Below are 26,856 nucleotides of genomic sequence, written 5' to 3' on the forward strand. Positions count from 1 at the left end.
CCTATTTCCACCTGCCACCTTGATACACTCGTGGCAACTTACAGGAGTCAAGTAACTTACTAGCACAAGCGTGTGAAACTAAAGCAGAAGGGCTGTGGGGGAGGGGGACAATATTCAAACCCTGCACAGCCAGTTTTAGGAACTGGGACCAAACCTGGGTCCTTGGATCTGTGAGGCAGGAGCACTAGTTGTGCTGCTGAGTGGCGACAGTAACTCTAATTGTAGAAACTCTATCATTATAACCCACTTCACACCCCTATTTGAAGGCATCAAGGGTTGGGATGAGCTGTTCTCCAATCCTGACAATCAATTTGCAAACGTTATTATGGAAACTCAACTGTAACATAGGCAGGGGTTCTCAACACTGATTGGTTGCACGGTCATGCAAACGAGTTTCCGTAATGATGACCAATCAGCTGATTGATATGTATATAAAGGCGAAGCAGTCAGAGGATCACAAGCGAACAGCGCACTGATGATGTCTCCTCGTACGGTTACAAAATGTTTGCAAATGGATTGCCAAGATCGGAGAACACCTCAACCCAGCCACCAACCACCCGAGCTACCTTTTGAGTTATTTCCAATGATCAAAGGGTTTGATGACGACTTAACACCAGAATTGACGGCCAATACACAATATATAACCTCCATTCACCAACTGAGTTCAGGTGGCAATGTTCAATGTACACTCAGGGATTTGCTGGAGACCCTTCTGGTCAGAGAACTTTTTTTAGGGACGGATAAAATGAAATGACGGTGAGGAATAACCCAGCTCAGCCTCTTCAAATTTTGCTCAGCATGTCGTGTCTCTTGAGTCACAAAGCACCATCGGAAAGGGTGCTCCCCACTTCTGTGCTAGGGAAGAGGAGGTGGCTTCCAGTAAGGAGGTTCCATGTCCAGATATGTCACTTGGTTTGCACCGGCTCACCAAAACTAAGGCTCAGTGCACAGGTACAGAATTTGCCAAGTTTTCCAACTCAGCAATGTCAATGGTGGTGCGGTTAGCACAACACTTCACAGTACAGGCCACCCGGATTCAATTTCCACTGCTCTCTGTAAGGAGTTTGTACATTCTGCTTGTGACCACATGGGTTTCCTCTGGGTGCTCTGGTTTCCTCCCACAGTTCAAAGATGTACCGGTCGATAGGATAATTGGTCATTGTAAATTGAACCATGATTAGGCTAGGGTTAAACTGGGGATTGCTGGGTGGCGTGGCTCAGGCTGAAAATAGCGTGTTCCACTCTGTATCTCAAAACATAAATCATCTGTTATAACAGTGTATGGAGAAAGTTGATTGGACTAAAATGTGTCAATTTTGGTTGGGGGAGGTAGAGAGAAATTAACTGTTTAATTCCCTCCATGTTCTCAGACATGACTCTTCGGTGCAAGTTAGATGAGCATCAGGTTCACTGGGAGTGGGATTTGAGACTTTCAATAAAATCCACCCTTTGCTACTTTGGTGTGGGAGGTGGTGTTTAGAAGGTCGTGGGCTTCTGTACCTTTGATCAAATCAGCAATCTTTGAACCTTCCTATCATTTCCTCAACCCCATTTAAAATGCCCCCCCTCTGGATTCTGTAATGCACCAGGATGCAACGTTAACTCTCTCAACCCTTCTACAAAAGAATCAAACAGGTAGCTCTTATAGTGAGCTGTACTGAAACGCAGCATATGGTCAACGAGAACATACGATTAAAAAAATAACAAAGAACTGATTGCCAAAGCAATGACACTCAACCCCTTTCTGGGTTATATAAAGACCACAGTAACTTCACTTTTGGCTACTAGAAAGGATGACTTGGCCACTAGCTTGCAATAGTGATTTAAGCATGATGTATTCTCTGCCTTCAACTACAAGGGTTGCAGAATGTGCCAAATTGATTGAGAAACACATATCAAATGTTTCAAGAATATATATAATATAAACAAAAAAATCACAGCATTGTCCAGAACACAATACAATGCCTGGTAACTCTAATTTAATGTGAAAGAAACAAGGAATTCAAGGCAACTTCCACCTCTTTGTCACTCTTTCCAAACTTCCAAAGGCTTGTTCCTCTTAAGATTCCTTCAGATTAGTGTAAATAATCTAGAACTAAGCACATAATCCTTCCATGTTCCCAAATTAATGCTGTTCCATTCCCAGCCAAAATCTCTTGGTTCCGAATGAAAATGCATTAGCTTGGTCATGCTATAACTCACAGTGTGAAGTTGAATACACTGGGGAGTCGCACAAGCTCTGTACCAGAAACCCACTGAGGCAAAATTTAACTGCTATTCACTAGGCTGGACAAGTTGTCACTTTCAAGGCTTGTTGTCAAAAGTGGGCCCCTTACACCAGTGTTATGTAATCAGTGATTTATAATAACATAGCAGAACATAGCTATGTAACTCATACACAGATATGACTTCAAGTGCATATATTACAGTATGCAATTTCAGTTTACATTCTAAATGATTGTATCTTTACAGTTTAAAAAAAATCTTCGTGTAGCTGGCAAGAAGGACAATTTTTTTCTCCTTGCAGCGGATTTTAAAACACCTTTTTTTGTTCACTTTTAAGAAATACTGCGGCAATTCACGGCCCTTTCCGACACTGGACCCTCAGCTTTTCAGGCTCCCTTCCTGGTTTGAAGGGTGAGGCGCGCGGGAGGCTGAAGGATACCCTGCGGAGATGACACAGCTCTGGTTGACGAGGAAAGGGTAGACAGACATACAGCCCCACACCCTCAAACCAAAAGGGCCAAAGAGATCTTTCACCTGACTCTGAGATGCCAGCTGGCCGTTGAAAGCTTGTTATGAGTAACCAACAGCCCCAGGATGTAGATGTGGTGTCAATGCCACAAAGACAGCACTGGACAATTGTGACCCTCTCCTAGTTCAACTCAGACCTCTTGGTTACAGTTATAGATTAAGTGGACAGAATGGAACTTGGTGCTCTCCGACGTGGAAAACCTTTGGGGAAAGTCGCAGCTATCCTTGGGGCGTGCTGGAGACAGCACTCGCCTGATCCAATAGTCCAACTGAAAATCTGCCTGAGAATGAATGGCACATTAGGAGCCTGGTGAAGGCTGTCCAGGGCTAAATTCAACTCCTCTCCTCAGACTAAAGCAAACACTGCTGGGGTTGCTGGGCAAGAAATAAACTATTTCACAACAAGCCAAAACGCCGTGGTCACAATCCAAACCAGTTACAAACACAGGCCTTAGTTTATGATCTTAGGGCAACATCATGACAGACTGAGACACGTGCTCTGGAGACAGACCACAATAACATTCAGACTTGTCCTCAACGGGCTGGGCTGGTGGGGAGGTTTAGTGGTGACTTTCCATTTTTAATTCAGTTAATGTACCTTTGGGTTCCTGTTTTTAAAAAAAAACATTTACTTGCCCCAATCAGTGCAAAGAGACAGGCTTGGCAATGGAGAAACTAAGTGTTAATGTGCGCTGGGAGGGGGAACCCTCTCTCCGCAGGTCCAGCCCAGAAGCTATGTGAAGGCTTAGATCAAAAGACTCCATTGTGTTCTGGTTAATTTTTTAAAAAGTCCATCCTCTGATCTGAACTCCCCCAGCAGCAGTGGTCGGGCTCAGAGTTACAGCTACGTGCTCCAGCCCGTCTTTGCCTGTGACTCTTGAACAGAGAAGACCCTCTGATGCTTCACAAGAGGACGTGCATTGCTGACTCGTGTGCAGATCCTGCTCAGTTAAAGTGACAGCGAAGAACCACGCTCGAGGACACTCACCCTGATTCGGCACCAGTGCACTAAAGTTCCACACTGATCAAGAGGCTTTGCGAAGGATCGCCCCCCAACGTTTTGGCTGCTGGTGTTAATCCCAGTGTAAATGCAAGTCGTGACTGTCTAGGAAGTCAGTAGAGAAGACACTGTGGGACACAGAGCTCAGAGGAGCCAGACCCACCGAGGAGCCACCCATAGTAAGATCCAGCCACTCCATACTGTCCAGGTTAGTGTCAGCAAGGTCCAGGGTCAGGCAGGTGCTGTCGGTGGTGAAGTGCATATCCGAGGTGTCCATGGGAGAGTGCGGGTGCTCCAGTATACTGGAGCTGCTCAGCATCTGATTGTGTAGGTCGTCGATGAGCGACAGAGGCTGAGTCCCATCATGGTCAACCGATAACAACGGGACGCCGGTTGTGCTTACTAGGAAGTCCTCGAGCCGGCTCTCTTGGTTACTGAACTGACTGTCAGTGATGGGCTCCAGCAACAGCTGCGGAGACGGCGGCTCCACTTTGAGAGAAGTCTGTGGTGAAGACGCGGCGAGCGTGGGCGAGACACTCTGCGGAGACGGCGTGTTTAAAGAGGTGGTAGCGTCCTTGGCATTGACGGAGATTTCTGTGAATGAAAGGCAAAGAAAATAAGCAACAGCTTTGATTATTTCTCCTTTGTATTATCCTACACTTGCTTCAACGCTCCACAATTTGTTTGGGAACCTTTTAACCTCCCAATGCACTTCTTGACTAAATGCAGGACTAAGCTTGTTTTAATCCAATACCTAGAGTAATAAGAGCATGGAAGCAAACCCTTTAGCCCACCTTGGTGCCCATCCCTTTCAGCACTCAATAGCTTCCTAAATATATTGATCCCATTGATCCATCCTAAACCAGAGCACTGAAGAAAAATTATAAACAACTGCACTCCCCTCCCCAACCTGTTCTCCAACCAGGCCTGAGTTTAATTAGAATTTTCATCACACATCCTCACCAAACCACCTGAAATTAGCTCCCACCACCACCAGGGGGCACATGAGTTCAACGGCACATTAAACCCTTGAACAGGGGGTTCCCATCTTTTTTAATGTCATGGACCGATAACATTAAGCAAGGGGTCTGTGCCGTAGAAGTTGGCTAGGGACTGATGTCAATTGCCCAGGGTTTCAGCATGACCAACATCTAAATACGGCTGTGCATGGTCTCTCCTGAAAGCTGATTGAGAAAATAATGGAAGTTCAGTACTTGGGCTCCCACAGGAAGACAGGATCTTCTGCAAACATGGAAGATTGGAGGATGCCATGTCAAAAGAATGGTGCAACAGGATGTGAAGGGAGGAAGACTGTAAGACATTTGGCCTATTGAGACTGCTCCGCCATTCCAGCATAGCAGATTTATTAACCCTCTCAAATCCATTCTCCTCCCATTTCCCCAGAACATTTGAGACCCTTACTAATCAAGAACCTATCAGTCCCCGCTTATACCCAAAGACTTGGCCTCCACAGCCATCTGTGGCAATGAATTCCACAGATTCACCACCCCTAGCTGAAGAAATTCCTCCTCACCCCTGTTCTAAAGAGGCGCCCTTCGATTTTGAGGCTGTTGGTCTCCCCTCTCGTCTGCTGCAGGAGTGATCTTTCTCTCTCCCTCGCTAGTGAGCGACAGAGAATGCCTGAGAAGTCGAAGTGTTGGGATGGACGGTAGTTTTTGATAAGACTCTAGATCATGGTCTGTTTGGTGTTGTCACTGCTGGCATGGTGGGTGGTGGAGGGTTGCTGTTTTTGCTGGAACAAGTGGGGGAGGGTTGGTGCTTCTGCTGCTGCTTGTACATGGGGGGGCTTTGGGGTTCTAACGCTTTCAGTCATTCATTCATTCTGGGGTTTTTTCCTGTTTCGTGGATGTCTGTGAGGAGTACAGATTTCAGGTTGTAAACTGTACACATTCTCTGATATTAATTTGAACCATTGAAGAATCTGGTCCAAAACATTGACTGTCCCCACCATACTTGACCTGCTGAGTTCCTCCAACATTTTGGGTGCGTTGCTTGCAGTCAACATTACTGGTTTCGGCAGCATGATAAAAATGATCAAAATCCAGCAAAAAGCAGTACTTTGCCACTGCTAGCTTACCTCCACTTTCAATGAGGATGTCAAACAAATCATCCATCTCCTGGCTTCTGGAGTTCTCCTGAAAACAGTTAAACAGAACTGAGACCGTCTGACACAAACCAAGACTGAAAAGACAGCATATTGATTGGGCCAGGTTCTCTGGCCACAGAACTTCTTTGCTTCACAGTGAGATGGAGGCAACGGGGAGATGATGTGATGACACAAGTTCCCCTATGAAAAGGAGAAGGGGAAATAAAGTGACCGATCAGGCTGGTGACGGTGATCGGGGAAGTGCACATTGGAAAGCTTCTCCAAAGTTTGTTGCTGGAGAATACTGATGAAACCAAGGCATTTCTCATTCCCATTCCCACTCTCTCACACCACCTTCTCTCGGAAGACCAATTTGGATCAGATGATTTTGATCTGGAGGACCTCAGAAGTCAACAATGAGGCATAGAACTTGGTGGTTACAGCATTTTGTTCAGTGTGTTATGAGACAAAGAATGAACAAAAGGTCAAAGAAAAAAGACACGATCATCTCATACACAGACTACAGATAGAACACGTTCCACTGGTAAGATGTAACCTACGAAACAGCCAGACTCCAGTAGTGTGACATTTACTGCAGGAAACCCTAGAACTTCTAGAAAATACAGAATAAGCTATACTACAATTACTAGAAAAATCACTGAACAATTACACATACAATAAAGGGGATTATATAAAAATTATGAACTAACATAGGAACGTTAAAATACAAGAAAAAAAAAGTAAGTGATTCTATGTCCTAATCCGACACCACCTACAAACAAGGAAGATGCCATCAAACTTGGACCCTTGACATTGTCCCTAAGGAAGGGATCATCAACACAAACTAAATCCCATGACTTAGTGATTCTGCTCCAAAATGCTTCTCTGTAAGGCAATAAACCTCAGGAATTGCTATAGTGTGGTCTTGTTTGACTTTCTATTACCGTGTGGGTTTCCTCCGTTCCAAAAGAATTACGAGTTAGGTTTATTAAGTTTTGGGCTTGCTATGTTGGTGCCAGAAGCACGGTGCCACATGCCAACTGCACCCCCCTCACCCCAGGACACATTTGGACTGTGTTGGTTGCTGACAGAAATGACACATTTCACAGTATGTTTTAATGCACGTGTGACAAATAAAAGAGAATTTTTCTAATATTTCTGCGCCATGAAGTATAAACTCAACTTTCACTGTAGCCGACTCCTCTCATATCTGTAAATATGTCAGCTTAGCTCAGATCTTGGTGGCAGTTAGACATAACGGGTGGGGTTCTTATGGCTTGCTGGTGGCAGGCAATGATTATTGGACAGCAGCAAGAGTTTCATCAACCATCCACAGCCAACACGGTAGTGTAGTGGTTAGCACAACGCTTTACAGTACCAGCGACCTGGGTTCAATTCCCACCACTGCCTGTAAGGAGTTTGTACATTCACCCCATGACTGCGTGGGCTGCCTCCAGGTGCTCTGGTTTCCTTCCATAATCCAAAGATGTACCAGTTAGTAGGATAACTGGACAATGTAAATTGTCCTGTGATTAGGCTTGGATTAAATCAGGGAATGCTGGGCTACATCTCAATCAATCAACAAATAAACAAACTGGAAATGGAACAGGCCTGTTATGCAGCTGGATTAATAACATTAAGTAGAAAACACTAGTGCTCTCAAACAACAAGTCTTCAAAGAAAACAAATGTGATTTTAAATCTTCAGCCTCCTCTCAGAGATTTTTCAATTCCTGGACTTTACAAGCAACCAGGAAGTTTGATAACCCCATAGAGAAAAACAAACTATGCAGAGAGGGGAGCAAGTACAGGGGACTACAGAAAAATAGACATTACCATCCATACACTCCCCTCCATCGCTGCCTATACTCCCCCACTTTAAAATCTGTGGGAGGTTTTTGCTTCTTGTCATACTTATGAAATGTCTGAGGCGATACACTAACTCACCTTGTGCGGGGAGCTGGATTCGTTATTCACCCTCGTCTGTAAAGAGCTTTCCGTCGCATTGTTTGGAAAGAATGGCTGCAGGTTTTGGGGCGAGAGGGCGTATGACAGCACAGCACCAGATGTCCCAGTGATCAGCTGCAGACCCACTTTCTGGTCCTACATTCAAAACATAGTTAGGGGGTCAGATACTGGCAGCAGAAACTGCGAAACGGCCACAAAGTAAGTTAACTAGCCCCTTGCAAACAGGCTTTCAGTAAGTGCAAATTTGCCCTCCCAACACTGTAACAACGTACAGGGTGCAACTTGGAAGGATCAAGTGGGTATTTCCTTACACATTTCCAACATCGGGGGCTTCTCCCAGAAGGGAGGAAAAGGGCACCCCCCCCCCCCTGCAATTTTCATTCCACTGGGGCACCACGGAAACTACTACAGCTCGGGGCGTCGGAGTTCAGAGTTCAACTCTGGCGTCCTCTGTAAGGAGTTGGGATGGAGTTCCTCCCACACTCCGGAGCCGTGCCGTTTAGTTAGCTTATTGGCCGTTGTAAATTGTCCTGTGATTAGGCTGGGGTTAAATTGGAGGTCGCTGGGCGGCGTAGCTCGGAGGACCGGAAGATGCTGTTCCATGCTGTATCTCTAAGTCAGGGGTTTCCAACTTCTTCAATGCCATGGACCAATACCATTAAGCAAGGGGTCCACAGACACCAGGTTGGGAACCCCTGTTCTAAATTTTTAAAACTGGATTTGGAAATTTATTGCAGATTTTTCTCACAGTCAGAATATAAATTCTGGAGTTCTCTCCTCACAGCAGCATGGGGGCATCTTTACTGGAAGGGTCACACTGGCTCAAAGGGCCATCTCTGCCTTTTCAAGGGCATTTAGGGATAAGCAATATAAAATGCCCTTGCCAGCAATGTCCGCATTATGAAAAGTAAAGGCCTTCAGCAAACAAGGGGATATTCCAGACTGTATGGGAGCCCAATTCGCAGCCCTGCTTTCCCTGTATCCTGCTACAGAAAGGTGGAGGATTAGCTCAACATCCCAAATACAAAATGTGCACCTTCTTTCCTGTCTGGGTCACCGTTTCCGTTTGTGGCTCCTGCTTCGACTGAGTGGTGGGTGTAGTCTGCTGTGCCTGTTGCTGGGAGGGGGAAGACGTCACTGCCTGAGAGAGAGACAGAGTGAGAAAATACAATCAAAATCGGCAGGAAAACCAACTTAGCAGCAGGGCGGCCGGCGCCTGACACCTGATGTTAATAGCGTCAACAGGCACAGAATTCCAGTCTTCGAGTGTCACTTGAATGTTGCTGTCATTCCAGCTCCACTTCTTAAATGTCAGGTGCTGCCTCAAAAAGGCGTCATCCATCATTAAAAGCTCCCATCAATCAGGATATGGGCTCTTTTCATTACTACCATCACGGAGGAAGTACAAGAGCCCAAAGACAAACGCTCAACATTTTAGGAACAGCTTCTTCCCCTCCGCCATCAGGTTCCTGAATGGTCAATGAATAACTCGCGAACATTACCCCTCTATTTTTGCACCACTAATTCAATTATATTTTTCTGTATATTTTTTCTTGTAACTTAAGAGTATATTTTATGTACTGGACTGTACCTCTGCCACAAAACAACAAATTTCGTGACACATCAGTGAAAATAAACCTGAGTCTAATTCCAAATCAGCAGCGGAGATCATTGCTGGGTCTGAAATATCAGTTAAATGGGTCTTCAAGCATGTCTCCAAGAGACTGCTGCCAGGTTCAGTTTCATATTCATGCCCTTTCCTGCAGTGTCCAAAGATCTCTCCACAGCCACTCTATTTCCCTTCTAGATGTTGGCTTTCAGCAGCAGTGGTGCTCCCGTAGCTTCAATGATTTCACCCCTCTGCCAATTCTCATAGAATTATGGACACAAGGAGTACTATAGTACAGAAACAGGCCCTTTGGCCCATCTACTCAAACTATTATTCAGCCTAGTCCCATCGACCTGCACCTGGACCAAAGTCCACCAGACCCCTTCCATCCAAACTTCTCTTTTGTTGCAATTGAACCCAAATCCACCAGTTCTGTGGGCACCTCTGAACCGCTGCCAGCACATCCAATACCAAACACTGGCTGAGCTGAAACTTCCTCCAATTACAGCTATCGGGAAGGCAGGACCGTCTCTGGGCCTGGTCACAGTTTCTCTCAGCTTCCCACATCAAGCTTGAGAATCTCCTCCCAAAAGGTAGCGTGACGGTTAGTGTAACACTACCTACAGTGCCAGCGACCAGGGTTCAATTCTGCCACGGTCAAGCTCCCCTGTGACTGTGTGAGCTTTCTCCGGGTGCTCCGGTTTCCTCCCGCATTTCAAGGACACAAGGGCCAGTAAGTTAATTGGTCAAATGGGTGTAATTGAGCATTTGGGATTAGTGGGCCAGAAAGCCTGTTAAAATAAAATAAAACTCAAAACTTCTCTTTCCTCTATTCAAACCCCTCCTTCAGACGTTTAACGTTGTTAAAGTTGCTGCAAGTTTAAGTTATGGCAGTAGTGTACAAATCCCATTTTTAAGAGTGTGTATGTTCCTTACACAGGAATATTAGTATGATTTATGGGCATAGGTGCAATATATTCTGGGTACAGTGGCAGATGAGCAAGAAAGCATGAAACGTTGGTGAGATCCGTCGTAAAATGGGGGGACCACTTCGTCGAGCACCTCCTGCCCATACACCTCTCCACTCACTGCCATTTGGGTCCCAAACAGTCCTACCAGATGAGGCAACACTTCGCCCGTGAAATTGCTGGGGACACCTATTGATTTCAGACCTCCTCTGCATTTGTGAGACCAGTTGTAAACTGGGTCACCGCTTCGTCGAGTACCTCCATACCATCCGCCACAACCGGGTCTTCCCAGAGCCTAAACATTTTAATTCCAATTCCCATTCCCGTTCCAACGTGTCAATCCACGGCCTCCTCTTGCGGCAAGATGAGGCCACCCTCAGGGTGGAGGAGCAACACCTAGTATTCTGTCTGGATATCTCCAACCTGATGGCATGAATATCGATTTCTCCTTCCAGTGAACAAATTCCGTCCCCAACCCTCATCTTTCCTCTATTCCCCACTCTAACCTTTCACTTCTTCTCACCTCCCCATCAACTTCACCCGAGTCCCCTCCTCTTTCCCTTTCTCCTACTGTCCGCCCTTGACCTTCCCACCCACCTGGCTTCACCTAGCCTATTTCCCCTCCCCCCCCCCACCTTTTTATTCTGGCATCTTCCCCCTTCCTTCTCAGTCCTGAAGAAGTGACTCTGTCCGAAATGTCAACTGCTTACTCATAAAATACACCTTATTCCACAATTACTAATTATTGCCGGACTATTTTACAAATCACTCATTAGATCAAACAAGAAATATAAGTGTAAGCAGCTGTTGCATTGCATAAACAAGAAAATGGCTGCCACACACACAAAATGCTGGAGGAACTCAGCAGACCAGGCAGGATCTAAGGAAAAGTGTACAGTCGGCATTTTCGGCTGAAACCCCAACTACTTTTTTCCACAGATGCTGCCTGGCCTGCTGAGTTCTTCTGGCATTTTGTCTGTGTTACATTGCATTCTCACCATTGGGGCATTTAGCTCAGCACTGCCCTCTTTTGGCATAAAGCAGAACCTACATCAACAAACAAGAGAAAATACGCAGATGCTGGAAATTGAAGTAACACACACAAAATGCCAGAGGAACTCAGCAGGTCAGGCAGCATCTATGGAAAAGAGTAAACAGTCAACGTTTCTAGCCAAGATCCTTCATCAGGACATCAACAATTCGACTGCCAGCTGAGAAGTGCATACTCATTTGACAATTTCAAACAGAAGAGACCAAAGATCCCAATTTACACTGTTTATGCACCTCAGGAACTTCCTCCCACCTTGCTTCATTTCTCACTCAGTTGTTTTCTTCCCTTTATCCCTCCTGGTTGTGCGTGGCTTACCTCCATACTTATATGCCTCAACTAGTCCCCACTGTAGCAACTCACAGTGGGTAGAGGAGTCTACCTAACTCAGTCTGTTTTTGCAGACCTGTCAGGCTGCAGGCTGCAATAAAAGCAGATTTAGGATTTTTATCTGTCAGCCAGCGTGGTCATCACGGATTGGAACCATTCTCTGTAAGGAGATTGTATGTTTCCCACCTGCCTGGGTGGTGTCCCAAGTTCCAAAAGTCAGGGTCAGCGAGTTGCGGGCATGCTACGGTGGCGCTGGAAATGTGACAACACTTGCGGCTGCCCCAAGATCAATCCTCGCTCATTTGCTTTGACGCAAACGGCAAATTTCACTATGTTTCCACATAAATGTGTACAAATGAAGCTAATCTTTATCTTTTCTCTCAGAATAAACCATAGTCCCTACAGTGTTTCAGTGAGTGTTCAGTGTTTTTGGTTTAGACAATAGGTGTAGGAGTAGGCCATTCGGCCCTTCGAGCCAGCACCGCCATTCATTGTGATCATGGCTGATCATCCACAATCAGTACCCCGTTCCTGCCTTGTCCCCGTATCCCTTCACTCCGCTATCTTTAAGAGCTCTATCTAACTCTTTCTTGAAAGCATCCAAAGAATTGGCCTCCACTGCCTTCTGAGGCAGAGCATTCCACAGATCCACAACTCTCTGGGTGAAAAAGCTTTTCCTCAACTCCGTTCTAAATGGCCTACCCCTTATTCTTAAACTGTGGCCTTTGGTTCTGGACTCCCCCAACATCGGGAACATGTTTCCTGCCTCTAGCGTGTCTAATCCCTTAATAATCTTATATGTTTCAATCAGATCCCCTCTCATCCTTCTAAATTCCAGTGTATACAAGCCCAGTCACTCCAATCTTTCAACACGATAGTCCCACCATCCCGGGAATCAACCTCGTGAACCTACGCTGCACTCCCTCAATAGCAAGAATGTCCTTCCTCAAATTTGGAGACCAAAACTGAACGGTGATCCAGTGATCACCGTTAACCCCTACAGCTGTGGAAGAAGCTGCTTGCTCCTCAGACCACTCCTAAATCTTCCCTGTCCCACCTCAATCCCATCAGTGAGTACCTGTGCTGTCGGCTGATCCTTGGTGGAGCTCGCAGGGGGAGGTGCGCTTTCCACGTCCGTCTTCTGCGGAGTCATGGTGAGGAGGATGTGCGTGCCGGCTCCATTTGTCAGCAGACCAGGGGTCTGTGCCTGGGCGATTGTCCTCAGCAGGCCGGTGGTCACCCGGTTTGGCTGCGATGAGCTCAGCAGAATGGCTGGCGCTGGCTGTTGGCAGCCGCCCCTGCCTCCTTCCTGCTTCACTGTCACCGTCTTGGGCCTGATAGTGCCAGTGGGGCTGGGGCTCATCCTGGGGGGCTTGGCTTGGCTGGGAGGTGGGCCAGAAGGGTTGGACTTGCCTGAGAGGGAGCAGCTGGAGGGCGGGTTCTCTTGCTTGACGGCGATGGAGTCCCGGGAAACAGTGGGGTTCGGGAGCTGGGAGGGGGCGGGCTGCTGTTGCTGCTGCGTGCGTTTCTCCTGGTCGAGCTGCAGGCGGAGAGCTTCCACCAGCTGCTGCTTCTGCCTCAGCATCCTGGTCAGCTCCTCGATCTGCTTGTCCTTCTCCTGCAGCATCCGGTCCTTGATGGTGGCCTGCGGGTCCTTGGCATCCGGGCCGCCGCCGCGGATGGCGCTGGGCACCAGCATGACGTGGCTGCTCACGCCGTTGAGGCAGGGGACCTCCTCCTTGCACGCCACCTGCATGGGCGAGGTCTGGGCTGGCTCGGCCGGCAGCTCGGGCGGGGCGCTGTCCTCCATGCTCTGCACCGAGCGGTCAGAGGGCGCCGGCGACACCGGAGGGGTAGAGGCGGGGGCAGCTGGCTTGGCCGCAGGGGTGAGCACTATCTCGCCGGGGGAGACGCCAGAGCGGACGGTGGCGGCAGCGGTGGTTGTGGTGGTGGGCACGGGGACGGGTGTGAAGGCCACCACCAACTCAGTGGGCTTGGAGACGAGAGGGACTGTCTTGGAGACGGTGGGCGCTGGGGTGGGGACGGCAGGCCCACCTCCCACCCTTGCCTGCTCCTGGTAGTTCCTCAGCCTTTCAATCAGGTCAGTTTTGGTTCCCGACACGGGCAGTGCCCTTAGCTTTAGCTCCTGCTTCAGCTCGGCCACCTACGCAAAGAAAAGGACAGTCACGTTGTAGAATGGGGGGGGGGGGGGGGGGAGTGTGTCAGAAACTGGAGGGGTGAATGGAGAGAGGAGGCGTGTCAAATCCCAGGAGAGGGGTGAGAGTGACAAGAGACACTGTCAGAGGTATCAGATACCTGAGGGGGGAGGGCTGGGAGAGTTTGAGGCACCTGTTGGGGGGGGAGAGGGAGGAGGAGTGTAAGAAACCCCTGAGGGCAGGTAGGGAAAGGGGAGGTGTCAGCAACTCTGGAGGAGTGGGGAGAGGGGACCCTCACGGGGAGTGCAGGAGGGTCAGAAACCCCGAGAGGAGGGGGAGGGGGAGATGGAAAGGTGTCAGAGATCTCGGGGGTGGGGAGGTGGGGGATGCGGTTTGAAGGCAAGTGTCAGAGACCTGGGGAGATGGGTTGGGAAGCGGGGGGGGGGGGGGGGTATCAGAGACCCATGGGGGTGGAGAGAGGGGAAGGTGTCAGAGTCTGGTGTGGAGGGGTGTCAGTTACCTGGGGGGGAGGAATGGATTGAACCTCAGTGCCTGTGTGAGAAATTATTCAGCCAATATACTGCAAGATATGGAAAGAGCAGGAGAGGAAAACCCCCAAATTTAAAAGAGGTCCGTGTTCCAGACAATAAACAGATGCACGTGGAATACTGTAGAATGTAACCCACCTTCAGATCGTCAAGGTTTGAGGGCAGACTTGCTGGTGGTTTGATGGTGCTTGTGCAGCTATTCTGCCGAGGCAGAACCCCTGGCCCTGATGATGAGGTGCTATTGGTCAGAGGCCTCACCGGTGTAGAACCACTGCTGGCTTGGTGCTCATTGTTCTGTCTAAGAAGCAGAATGAAAGAGGCCACTGATTAGGCAACCGAGGGACAGTGTCAGTAATACGGCACAGAATGGGCCCCTTTGACCTACCAAGTTAGTGTCAATTATCATTTACACTAATCCTTCCATAATCCACTTTATTCTCCCCTCTCCCTCGTCACGGTATGGCACGGGCACAACGCTAGCCTAGCGGTTAGCAGAATCGCTTTACAGCGCCAGGGATCCCTGCTGCTCTCTGCAAACAGTGTGTACGTTCTCCCGTGACTGTGTGGGCTTTCTCTCGGTGCTCCAGTCTCATTCACATTCCTAAGACAAACCTGTCAGGGTTAGTAAGTTGTCCGTGTGCTATGTCGGCTTTGGAAGTGTTGCAACACTTCCAGGCCAACACAAACCTTGGACGCAAAATGACGCATTTCTCTGCAGTTTTTGATGTACTTGTGACATATAAAGCTAATCTTAACTGCACCCTAGGGGCAATTCATTGCAGCCAATTAATCTACCAACCTTCTACTTTGGGAAGTGAGAGCAAATCAGAGCCTGCAAGGAAAGACATAGTCACAGGGAGGAATCTCCTCCGACACCTCCAGAGGTCAGGACAGGAGCACTGCTACCTATACCACTCTGTCACCTTCAGATCTACAGAGTACAAAAACGAGTCGTTCAACACCGTGGCCAACACTGTTGTATAGACATCAATATATCTGCAGGAGTCATTACAAGATGTCTGATAATAGCATGTTTGCAATAGTGGGAGAGTTTAGGACCAGAGGGTGCAACCTCAGAATTGAAGGATGCCCCTTTTAGAACACAGATGAGGAAAATTTTCTTTAATCAGAGGGTAGTGAATCTGTGAAATTCATTGCTACAAATGGCTGAGGAGGCCAAATCATTGGGTATATTTAAAGTGGAGGTTGATGGGTTCTTGAATGCTTTGAGAGGTTGGTCATGACTAGAATGAACTCCTGCCTCAGCAAGGATCTGGACCCATTGCAATTTACCTATCACCACAATAGGTCAACGGCAGATGCAATCTCAATGGCTCTTCGCAAGCCTTTAGATCACCTGGACAACACAAACACCTACGTCAGGATGCTGTTCATCAACTATAACTCAGCATTTAATACCATCACTCCCACTATCCTGATTGAGAAGTTGCAGAACCTGGGCTTGTGTACATCCCTCTGCAATTGGATCCTCGACTTCCTAACTGGAAGACCACAATCTGTGTGGACTGGTGATAACATCCCCTCCTTGTTAATGATCAACACTGGCGCACCTGAGGGGTGTGTGCTTAGCTCACTGCTCTACTCTCTGTATACACATGACTGTGTGGCTAGGCGTAGCTTATACATCATCTATAAATTTGCTGATGGTAAACCCTTTTTGTAGAATCTCAGGTGGTGACGAGAGGGCATACGGGAGTGAGATATGCCAACTAGTGGAGTGGTGCCACAGCAACAACCTGGTACTCAAAGTCAAACACATACCAATCCTCATAGAGGGATCAGAAGTGGAGAGAGTGAGCAGTTTCAAGTTCCTGGAAGTCAAGATCTCTGAGGAACTAACCTGGTCCCAACATACTGATGCAGCTATAAAGAAGGCAAGATAGCGGCTATCCTTCATTAGGAGTTTGAAGAGATTTGGTATGTCAACAAATAAACTCAAAAACTTCTATAGATGTACCCTGGGGAGCATTCTGACAGGCTACATCACTGTCCGGTATGGAGGGGCTACTGCACAGGACCGAAAGAAGCTGCAGAGGATTGTAGATTTAGTCGGCTCCATCTTGGGTACTAGCCTACAAAGCACCCAGGACATCTTCAAGGAGCGGTGTCTCAGAAAGGCAGCGTCCATTATTATCCTCCAGCACCCAGGGCATGCCCTTTTCTCGCTGTTGCCATTGAATAGGAGGTACAGAGACCTGAAGGCACACACTCAGTGATTCAGGAACAGCTTCTTCCCCTCTGCCATCCTATTCCTAAGTGGACACTAAACACCTGGGACACTACCTCACTTTTTTAATATATTGTATTTCTGTTTTCTGTACAATTTTAAATCTATTCAATACTGTATACATATACTGTAATTGATTTATTTATCTATTATTATTATTATTATTTTGTTATTTTTCTACATTATGTATTGCATTGTACTGCTGCTGTTAAGTTAACAGTTTTCACGTCACATGCCAGTAATAATAAATCTGATTCTGATTAGCAAGGGCGGTAAGGATTATAGGATCTGTGTTAAACGCTTGTGGAGGGAAGTGTGCACGAGGTCACTCCAAAGAGTAAAGAGGACAGTACAAGTTTTCAGAAGATACCGAATGATGGGAAGATACCTTATTCCAATAAGCAGCCAAAATTCCTTTCTGTCACTGACATATCACACTTGCTGCGACCAAAGTAAGTCTTCTCACTGTCACTTCAGGTCTTTCCCTTAACATTTACAAACTGGGGACTTCGTGAGGAAACAGAGGTTCAATCTGTAGTTCCATCTGTGATCTCTCCCACCTGGTATCATCTTCTCTGCCACCAAAGGCACTATTATTAAGGTTCTCAACCTTTCTTTTTTAATGCCATGGCCCAATACCATGAAGCAAGGGATTGGTGAGCCCCCAGGATGGGAACCCTTGCTCCAGACTGTCAGATGCTCTTGTGCTCAAAATCGGCTGTCCAGAAAGTGCCTCCTGTTTGACAGGCCTCCTTATATCCTGTCCACTTTCCTAAACAACACAGCAACCAGAAGCAAGACCCCTGACCCTCTCCCTCCCCTCCATCGGGTAGGAGGCCTGAGCCTGACGTAATGCTCTGGTAAGGCAACCAGCCCAGTATGGACGGAGAACGGCAATGGAATGCCTGTGAAATGGCCCCGATGCACAATATCTCTGAACACTCTCAAGTGTGTTGGAGAGACCAGTGAATGGCAGGACTGGAACATCTCCGGCCGTGGCTGGGTACTTACTTTGGCGGAGCGGGCAGGATGGTCTGGTAGTTGTAATGCTGCTGCTGCTGGCACAGTATCTGGAGCTGGAGGAAGAGCTGCTGCTGCTGGAGCAGTTTGGAGTAGGCAGTGTCCAGAGGCAGCGTGGCCTTCTCCAGCTTCTGGTCTGGCGGCATGTACTGGTGGTACTTGAGCTTCTTCACCCGGGATTTCGGCTCCTTCGGCTTCTTGTTCCGCTGGTTCTTGTCACGCGCCATCTTGGGCTGACTTTGCTGAATCGGGAAATACAATCCGGATGACCCTCAAACGCTCAAGGAGGAGGTTAAGTTTGTTTGGTCAATATACTACTTATTAGTGACCAGAACTTTAGCTTCAACCCAAGCCTGGAACGACACTTGCAAGCTGTCCCCAGCACACCCTTAAATGTGTGTTAACATTATATTATAGCAAAGATGTCAACAAAACAGAAAGAGTACAGAGGAGATTTACTAGAATGTTACCTGGGTTTCAGCACCTAAGTTACAGGGAAAGATTGAACAAGTTAGGTCTTTATTCTTTGGAGCATAGAAAGTTGAGGGGGGATTTGATAGAGGTATTTAAAATTATGAGGGGGATAGATAGATTTGACGTGGATAGGCTTTTTCCATTGAGAGTAGGGGAGACTCAAACAAGAGGACATGAGTTGAGAGTTAGGGGGTAAAAGTTTAGGGGTAACACGAGGGGGAACTTCTTTACTCAGAGAGTGGTAGCTGTGTGGAACGAGCTTCCAGTAGAAGTGGTAGAGGCAGATTCGATATTGTCACTTAAAAAAAAATTGGATAGGTATATGGACAGGAAAGGAATGGAGGGTTATGGGCTGAGTGCAGGTCGGTGGGACTAGGTGAGAGTAAGCGTTCGGCACGGACTAGAAGGGCTGGGATAGCCTGTTTCCGTGCTGTAATTGTTATACGGTTATATGGTTAACATGTAGATGTGATAGATAAATCCCAAACACTGAGGAAAAGACTATGACCATCACCTTATCCATACTTCTCATGATTTTATAAACTTGAGGTCACTCTCATTCTCTTTCTCTCCAAAGAGTAAAGATCCTGGACAGCCTATCTCTCCCCTTAACTCAGGCCTTCCAATCCAGGCAGAATCCTAGTAAATCTCTTCTGCACTCTCCCTAGTTTAGCAATGTCTTTCCTTTAACAAGCTAACCAAAACTGTTCACAATATTCCAAATCACCAGCCATTTAATATAACTGCAGCGTAATGTCCTACTCCTAAAGTTGATGCCCTGACTGATGAAGGCCAGGATGCTAAATCCCTCCTTCACCTGCCTGTGTACTTGTGTGGCCGCTTTCATCAGACTATACTCTTGTACTCCCAGGTCTCCCTGTTTCATAACACTTGTCAGCGCCCTGATATTCACTGCATAGGTGCTACCCTGGCTGGACTATTCAAAATGCTTCAACTTCTCCTTATTTAAGTTGAACTTCATTTACCTCCGCCCACCTCCCTAAATGATCAACACCTCTTTGTAACACACACAAAATGCCGGAGGAACTCAGCAGGCCAGGCAGCATCTATGGAAAAGAGTAAACAGTCGATGCTTTGGGCTGTGACCCTACATCAGGACTTATCTACCCTACTACACTGCAAAGGGACATCTATCCTGAAGAAGTTTTAAGTCTTCCCTTTGTCACTCTTTTCCCTAGATGCTGCCTGGCCTGCTGAGTTCCTCCAGCATTTTGTATGTGTTGCTTGTACTTCCAGCATCTGCAGATTTTCTCTTGTTTGTGATAAGACCTCTTTGTAATTTATTATAAGCTGCTTTACTCTCGAGACCCTCTAACTCTGAAGAATCTTGCTAATCCTGCCATGTACGTTCACGTCTAAATCATTTACATAATTAATTCATTAATAAATACAATATTCTATATTAATTTTGTTTTGCACTATTGTTAATTTATTTAGTATACATATATTTACTCTCTGTAATTGATTTACTTGTTTTTTTCTTTATATATCATGTATTGCAATGTACTGCTGCTGCTAAGTTAACAGATTTCACGACATATGCCGGTGATAATAACCAGGTCCCAAAACTGAACCCTGAACCAGTCACAGGCCCCTTTTGAAGAAACGACCTTCAACATCACCTTCTGCTTCCTATCACTGAGCCAATTCTGAATATACCTTGTCATCTCACCCCCGTATACCAACTTATCTTCACAATCAGCCTTGTTGCGAAAGGCATTACTGGTCCAAATAGACAACATTATCTCATCTATCCTTTTAGTTACACCTTCAACAAACCTCAAAAGATTTGTCACACATGACCTCCTTTGCGCAAAACCATGCTGACTACTGCTGATCAGGCTGAATCATGCTGTAAGTTCAGATTTATCAGGAAAACATTCAAATTTAGGTCTTAAAGCACAGGATTCCATTCAGTTCAAACACATATTTTGAGGCAACGCACACAAATTGCTGGAGGAATTCAGCAGGCCAGGAAGCCTCTATGGAAAAGCATAAACAGTCGAAGTTTTGAGCCGAGTCCTGATGGAGGGTCTCGGACCGAAATGTCGGCTGTTTTCTCTTTTCCGGAGATGCTGCCTGCCCTGCTGAGTTTCTCCACCATCTTGTGCGTGTTGCTCTGGATTTCCAGCACCTACAGATTTTCTCATGTTTGTGATGCTTTGAAGCCGTGCAGCGTGCATCTTGATGACCAATAAACCTTGCGACGTGCAGCAGCTGATTTATAAGCAAAGTGAGAATATGTACCAGTGAATACCCATCACAAATTAAATATGAACAAACAGTAGGCAGCACATCACCATCTATCATGGACTGTTGTGATTTAGAGTGGATGTAGTTAGAAATTAAAACTTTGCCATAGTTAACGATATTTTCTCACGACTGAATAAAGTACAATGGATTTCTTAGACTTTTATGTTGAGTACTGAGTTAAAGTAGAGGACAACTGAGACTGAGAGGGTTCCAGGTTCAATATAATGCCTGGAGGTTTAATCCTGATCAAAGAAGTGCAGTCCTCCAAGAGGACCTCAACCTTGCAGTTGGTTTTGGAGGCTGGTGTGCCTCAATGACCCAGAGAGTTTTGTTGGATGGAGTCGGGGTTTTATGTTTTGGCTCTTGGTAGGGTCACCTGTGTTAAACAGGTCAAAGGACAGAGGATAGACTCAGAGTGGCCCACCAGTCCTCCAGGTTCGGGGGTTCAGCTCAGGGCTAAAACAACCCTGACTGGTAAAACCAATTTGTCACAGAAACAGCCATGAAGAATCCTTCCACATCTGAGAGCGACGGTATTCCTGAGTCTCCACCCGGGACTTGCATGACCAACAGTAGTGAAAACTGAGAGGAAGCTACTGATATGATGAAGGAAGCCCTGAACACTGCCAGAGATGGAGGGATCAGCCCAAACTTCTGTAAGTGAATGGAAGCCCTACCAAAAAACAGAGGTGCATAAAAAGGAGACAGTGACAGTAAAGGGGACCAGGAAACGGGCAAGGAAACAAAATAAGCAGGGAGAATTTGAACCACGTCTTCATGCACGCAATTCCTCAGCAGACCAATCAAATTCCACGAAATTCAACATTTCTGAGCATATGTTTCGATGCAAAATATCACTTGACCCCACTACATAAACATTTAGTAGGAGATGCTTACTTTAATGAGCGTTGGCGCAGGCTTAGCAGCTGGAGATGACACACCATTTACCAATTTTGCAATCTGCTGGTCAGACAATGTCTTGAACTTATTCAATTCTGCTCCAGTTGGCAATGACACAAGATACTGCAACAGAACAAGGGGACTGTTAGAACAGAATAAGAGCCACCATTCCATTCCTAATCCAGCTGGGGGTGGAAATGGGGAGGAGTACAAAAACAACCTAAATATGGAGAAATAAAAGATTTTATAGAGTCAGAGTTGTACAGGACAGAAAGAGTCCTTTTGGCCCACCACATCCACGCTAAACTTTTTACCCCTCCTCCTGCTTCTAATAAATGCTTGCAGAGTTAAATTCTCTGAATACCCAACTAGATTTCCTGACGAGCAGCAGATGATGCTAGGGCTTCTTCAAATGCCACAAGGAAGTAAGAATTCATGTTGCAAGCAAGATTGTCACCACACACTGAGACCATGGCACCTTTTTAGCACAGCTCATCCGGGCACCAGCTGTGTGGTGCTGTGACATTGTTAAATAAAAGTTTAAGGTGTTAGATCTTAACAGAGGTTCACACTGGCTCTTGTTCATGTTTTGCAGACACTGGTTTAGACTGTGTTGGTATGGGCAATCATGTCAAGAATGTGGGGGGTTAATGCACTCTGGTTTATCAGAAACCAAATATCCTTACTCAGTTGTGATCTGGGACCCTGAGGAGCAGGTCCCATGCAAATCTTAAGAGGAAGTTTGTAGAATAACTTGGGTTGTGGATGGGTGTGGGTAGAATTGAAGGAACAGCTGCCTGATTGATCTTACAATGGTATACTGGTATGTGACAAATGCAGATAGGAAAGAGGTACCAATGAATACAAATTGCAGAACAAGTAATCCTACAAACTGCAGAATGCTGTGGCATGGCCCATCAATCTGCGGAAGGGGCAGCGTATTGTGAAATGGAGGACACGATTTGCAGAAGAGCATCACAAAATTGTTTAGCGAGCTCAGAATAGTTCCCTATACTGAGTGATGATTATGTTGCACACAATGACTACTGAGTGATCAGGACACGTGTCCATTCCTGCACTCAGAGTGGGTGCTTAGAAACATGACACACCCATTACTAACACTTGGCAGTTATAGAGAACGCAAAGTTACAAACAGACTTAGTGTTATTCTGCTCCACCCCTGACTATTAACTCTATGCAAGCCCACTGAATTGATGCTTGCATTTCACATTGCAACCACCCTGGGTTCTTTGCAAAGAGTTAATGAGTTAAGGACCTGCTCTGCTTTCAAAGGGGAACTAGATGCATAAACCTTTTACAATTATGACTTTCATAATTAGAAGTGGATGTTCAATCTTGTCAGTCTGACAAGAGGTCAAATTAAAGAAGTAGAAATAAAAGCTTGCTAGTGAGCTCAGCCCAAAGCACCTTGAAATTAATGAAGTATTTTTGAAATTGTACTGTAGGAGATGAAAAACCCACAAAGAGTGGGTTTAATAATGGTGGTCGAACACATGTGGGACAGTGGACAGCTGAGAACATCTTTCTCTTTGATGTAACTGAGTTTAGCAAGGCACACATACGCTGGTTTAACATCCCATCCAATAGGCAGGGAGCTCCACAGTTTCTCAATTGTAACTTGGCTCAGCAAGGGCAGTGTGACCAATGAGCCAGTCTTGCTTGGATTAAAACCCAGTGCGAGGGGTCAAGCATTTTACTGTACCTGGCGATTCTCATTTTCTAAAAGATGGCTAGAGTTAATGGTAACTTACAATTCAGAAAAGGGTGTACAGATTCTGATCACACAAGTGGGCATTGCTATTGTGTGTACAGCGACCCCAAATCTATACGGCGGAAATTCAGGAAGTAAGAATACTCCTCACGTTTGTCTGCATCACATCTCCAAGATTATTTTCATTACTATGGTATTTCACAATTTAACAACTCCTAATGCCTTTGTCCGAGCAATAGGGCAGACCTCTTTTGTGGATCTCCAACAAATGTTGTCAAAAATGCCATCACACTTTCTGGGTTCAGGCTAACACACACAAAATGCTTGAGGAACTCAGAAAGTCAGGCAACATCTATGGAAAGGAATGAAGAGTCAATGCTTCAGGCCGAGATCCTACATCAGGAGTAGAAAGGAAGGGGAAAGGCAGCAGAAAAAGGTAGTGGAGATGATGGAGTACAAGCTGTCAGGTGATAGGTAAAGCCAGGTGGGTGGAGGAGTTTAGGATGAAGTGAGAAGCTGGGAGGTGAGAGGTGGAGAAGGTAAAGGGCTGATGAAGGAATCTGATAGGAGAGGAGAGTGGACCATGGGAGAGAGGGAAAGAGGAGGGGCACCACAGGGAAGTGTTGGGCAGGTGAGGAGAAGGGGTGAGAGGGGAGCCAGAATGGGGAATGGAAAAGGAGAGAAGGGGGAGGGGGAAGAAATGAGCAGAACCTGGAGAAATCAACGTCCACGCCGTCGGGTTGGAGGCCAGCCAGACAGAATATAAAGTGTTGCTCCTCCAACCCGAGAGCAGTCTCATCGCAGCAGCGGAGGTGATCATGGACGGACATGCTGGATGAGGAATGGGAGTGGAATTAAAATGGCTGGCCACCAGGAAATCTTTGAGGAATCGCTGGGTTCAGGCTGTTGTGCCACCAGTTGACTAAAGGTAAAACATCTATACTGCCACAGCTGAATAGCTCACCAATACTCATCCAGGTAGGGTCACTTTAAAGTGTGAGGTTTTTTTTTATCCAGAAAGGGGAGAATGATTTCTGGGTGACATTGGTTGCTTGGGGAGGGGGTGGGTGCGAAAGCAAAATGAAATCAGCTCAGAAGTTGAAGCTTCCATCGTTCACATCCACATTTTGTCGCCGTTTCCGCCTGGAAGGTTGCACAATTTATTTCATGGAGGAACTTCTGTATATTGAAACTCACTGTGAAAATAAATTCAGATGTCACTTGTAAGTGAGAGGGCCAAACCTGGGTTGGAGAAGTGGGGAGGGCCTGATGTTGATCAACAGACTTTGCTTCTGTAGGGGACGGCAATGACCCGAGAGACTCCTGACTTCCTGGCTGCTCTGGCGAAAGGGCATCGCTGCTGTCTTCGTCAAACGATGAGTTGTCTGCCAGTGCAGAGTACGGCACATGATTATCTGCGAGGAATTGTAAGGACACACATTAGCCATCTGGCAGAGAAACTGACTGAATTTCATTAGGGATGCTTTCATTGCAACTCGAGACCAGCTCATGCTCCAAGCTGAGATTGAAAAAAAACAAAAGTATTTAGCCTTTTAAGTGAACCAGCTTGATTTTAGAATACATGGGCTAATGTGACACAGAATAATCAAACCTTCACCACCTTAGCTTCATGATTCAGGAACTGGTACTTCACATCATTCTCTTTAATTATGTGTTCCATTGATCTGTCAGCATTTTAGCTTGTGATCTATGTTTTGCCCTAAAGCTGTTCTTCTCCTCTTAGTACAAACAGGAAGATTATCCAGGGCAAAGGGCTCAGATATTCCCACACACTGCCAACACCTCTGATGTTCCCACTTGTAAGGAACTAACTAACCACAATACAAGGAGCTGCCATACAATCCATCTGGTCCACATTAAGTCCTACCATCCCCATTCCTTTTTTCTCTAATTCCCTTTATCCCTGTAACTTATTCTCTTGCATCTCCATCAACTCACTTTTGCCACTAAACGTATACTAAAGTGTACCTCCGAATGTCTAGTTAACCGACCAGCACATCTTTGGGAGGAGACCACAGCAAAATGGCAAAACCTTGTGTGGTCACAGTCAGAACAACGAAAACTTTGACGACTCGCTTCACACCTATGACTGTGTGGCTAGGTACAGCTCCGACACCATATACAAGTTTGCTGACGACACCACTGTTGTGGGCTGTATCAAAGATGGTGATGAATCAGCATACAGGAGGGAGGTTGAAAATTTGGCTGAGTGGTGTCAAAACAACAACCTCTCACTCAATGCAAATAAGACCAAGGAACAGATTATAGACTTCAGGAGGTTCATGTGCCAGTCTTCATTGGTGGATCAGAGGCAGAAAGGGTTAGTAACTTTAAATCCCACTATCTCGGAGGACCTGTCCTAGACCCATCCTATAAACAGAATTGTGAAGAAAGCACGGCGCTACCTCTACTTCCTCAGAAGTCTGTGGAGATTCAGCATGGCGTTGAAAACCTTGGCAAACTTCTACAGATGTATGGTGGAAAGTGTGCTGACGGGCCACAAAAATGGCCTGACATGGGAACTCCAACACCTTTCAGTGGAAAATCCTACAGAAGGCAGTGGTTTCGGCCCAGTACATCGAGGGTAAAACCCACCCGACCACTGAGCACATCTACATGAAACACTGTCATAGAAAAGCAGCATCCATCATCAAAGATCCTCACCACCCAGGCCGTGCTCTTTTCTCGTTGCTGCCATCAGGTAGAAGGTACAAGAGCCTCAGGACTCGCACCACCAGGTTCAAGAACAGTTGTTACCCCTCAACCATCAGGCTCTTGAATAAAAGGAGATAACTACAGTCATTTAAGGACTCTTTTATTTTGTTATTTCATGCTCGTTATTTATTACTGTTTATTTATACCTGCATCTGCACAGCTTGTTGTCCATTGATCATTTACAGTTACTGTTCTATAGATTTGCTAAGTGTGCCTACAATAAAAGAATTTCAGGGTTGTGTGTGATGACGTGTATGTAGTCTGATAATAAATTTTGCTTTGAACTTCACATGTGTAGTGCAGAGTATATTGACTGGGTGCATCACAGCCTGGTATGGAAACACCAATGTCCTTGAATGAAAAATCCTACAAACAATAGTGGATAAAGTAGTCTATCATGGATAAAGCCCTCCCAACCACTGAACTCATCTAAAGAAATTGCTGTCGTAGGAAAGCAGCATCCATCATCAGGGTCCTCCACTAATGAATAACATGCTCTCTTCTCACTGCTGCCATCAGGAAGAAGGTATTAGAGCCTCAGGGCTCACATCACCAGGTTCAGGAACAGTTATTACCCCTCAACCATCAGGTCCCACACCACCAGGTTCAGGAACAGTTATTACCCCTCAACCATCAGGTCCTTGAACCAAACAGGATAACTTCAATCGCCCCATCACTGAAATGTTCCCACAATCAATGGACTCATTTTCAAGGACTCTTTATCTTGTGTGTTTGATATTTATGACCTTATTTATTTTATTATTATTATTAATTCTTCTTTTTGCATTTGCACTGTTTGTTGTCTTCTCCATACTGGTTGAATGCCAGAGTTGGGCAGTCTTTCACTGAGTCTGTTATTCTATAAATTTATTGAGTATGCCCTCAACAAAATGAATCTCAGGGTTGTATAAACACTTTGATAATAAACATACTTTGAACTTTGAACATGCAGAATCTTTAGGGGCAGCATCTGAGGTCAGGATCG

At 46.2% G+C, this 26,856-nt stretch overlaps 1 protein-coding gene across 6 annotated transcripts in view; it reads right to left on the reverse strand.

Moving 5' to 3' along the window:
- Positions 1 to 1,962: 1,962 nt before the first annotated feature.
- The window catches only part of LOC140719311 (myocardin-related transcription factor A-like), a 222,208-nt gene continuing 197,314 nt past the window's right edge, over positions 1,963 to 26,856 (reverse strand). For all 6 annotated transcript variants that reach the window (XM_073033853.1, XM_073033854.1, XM_073033855.1 and 3 more), the window contains 9 exons: positions 24,378 to 24,550; positions 21,401 to 21,526; positions 17,747 to 17,997; positions 14,626 to 14,785; positions 12,862 to 13,947; positions 8,865 to 8,969; positions 7,808 to 7,963; positions 5,853 to 5,910; positions 1,963 to 4,348 (listed from right to left, as the gene is read on the reverse strand). In XM_073033853.1, the coding sequence (XP_072889954.1) occupies positions 3,828 to 4,348; positions 5,853 to 5,910; positions 7,808 to 7,963; positions 8,865 to 8,969; positions 12,862 to 13,947; positions 14,626 to 14,785; positions 17,747 to 17,997; positions 21,401 to 21,526; positions 24,378 to 24,550 (2,636 nt within the window). In that variant the 3' untranslated portion in view covers positions 1,963 to 3,827. The remainder of the gene's footprint in view (positions 4,349 to 5,852; positions 5,911 to 7,807; positions 7,964 to 8,864; positions 8,970 to 12,861; positions 13,948 to 14,625; positions 14,786 to 17,746; positions 17,998 to 21,400; positions 21,527 to 24,377; positions 24,551 to 26,856) is intronic.

The sequence above is a fragment of the Hemitrygon akajei genome, chromosome 31 (genome assembly GCF_048418815.1).
Source record: "Hemitrygon akajei chromosome 31, sHemAka1.3, whole genome shotgun sequence".
Taxonomy (NCBI): Eukaryota; Metazoa; Chordata; class Chondrichthyes; order Myliobatiformes; family Dasyatidae; genus Hemitrygon; species Hemitrygon akajei.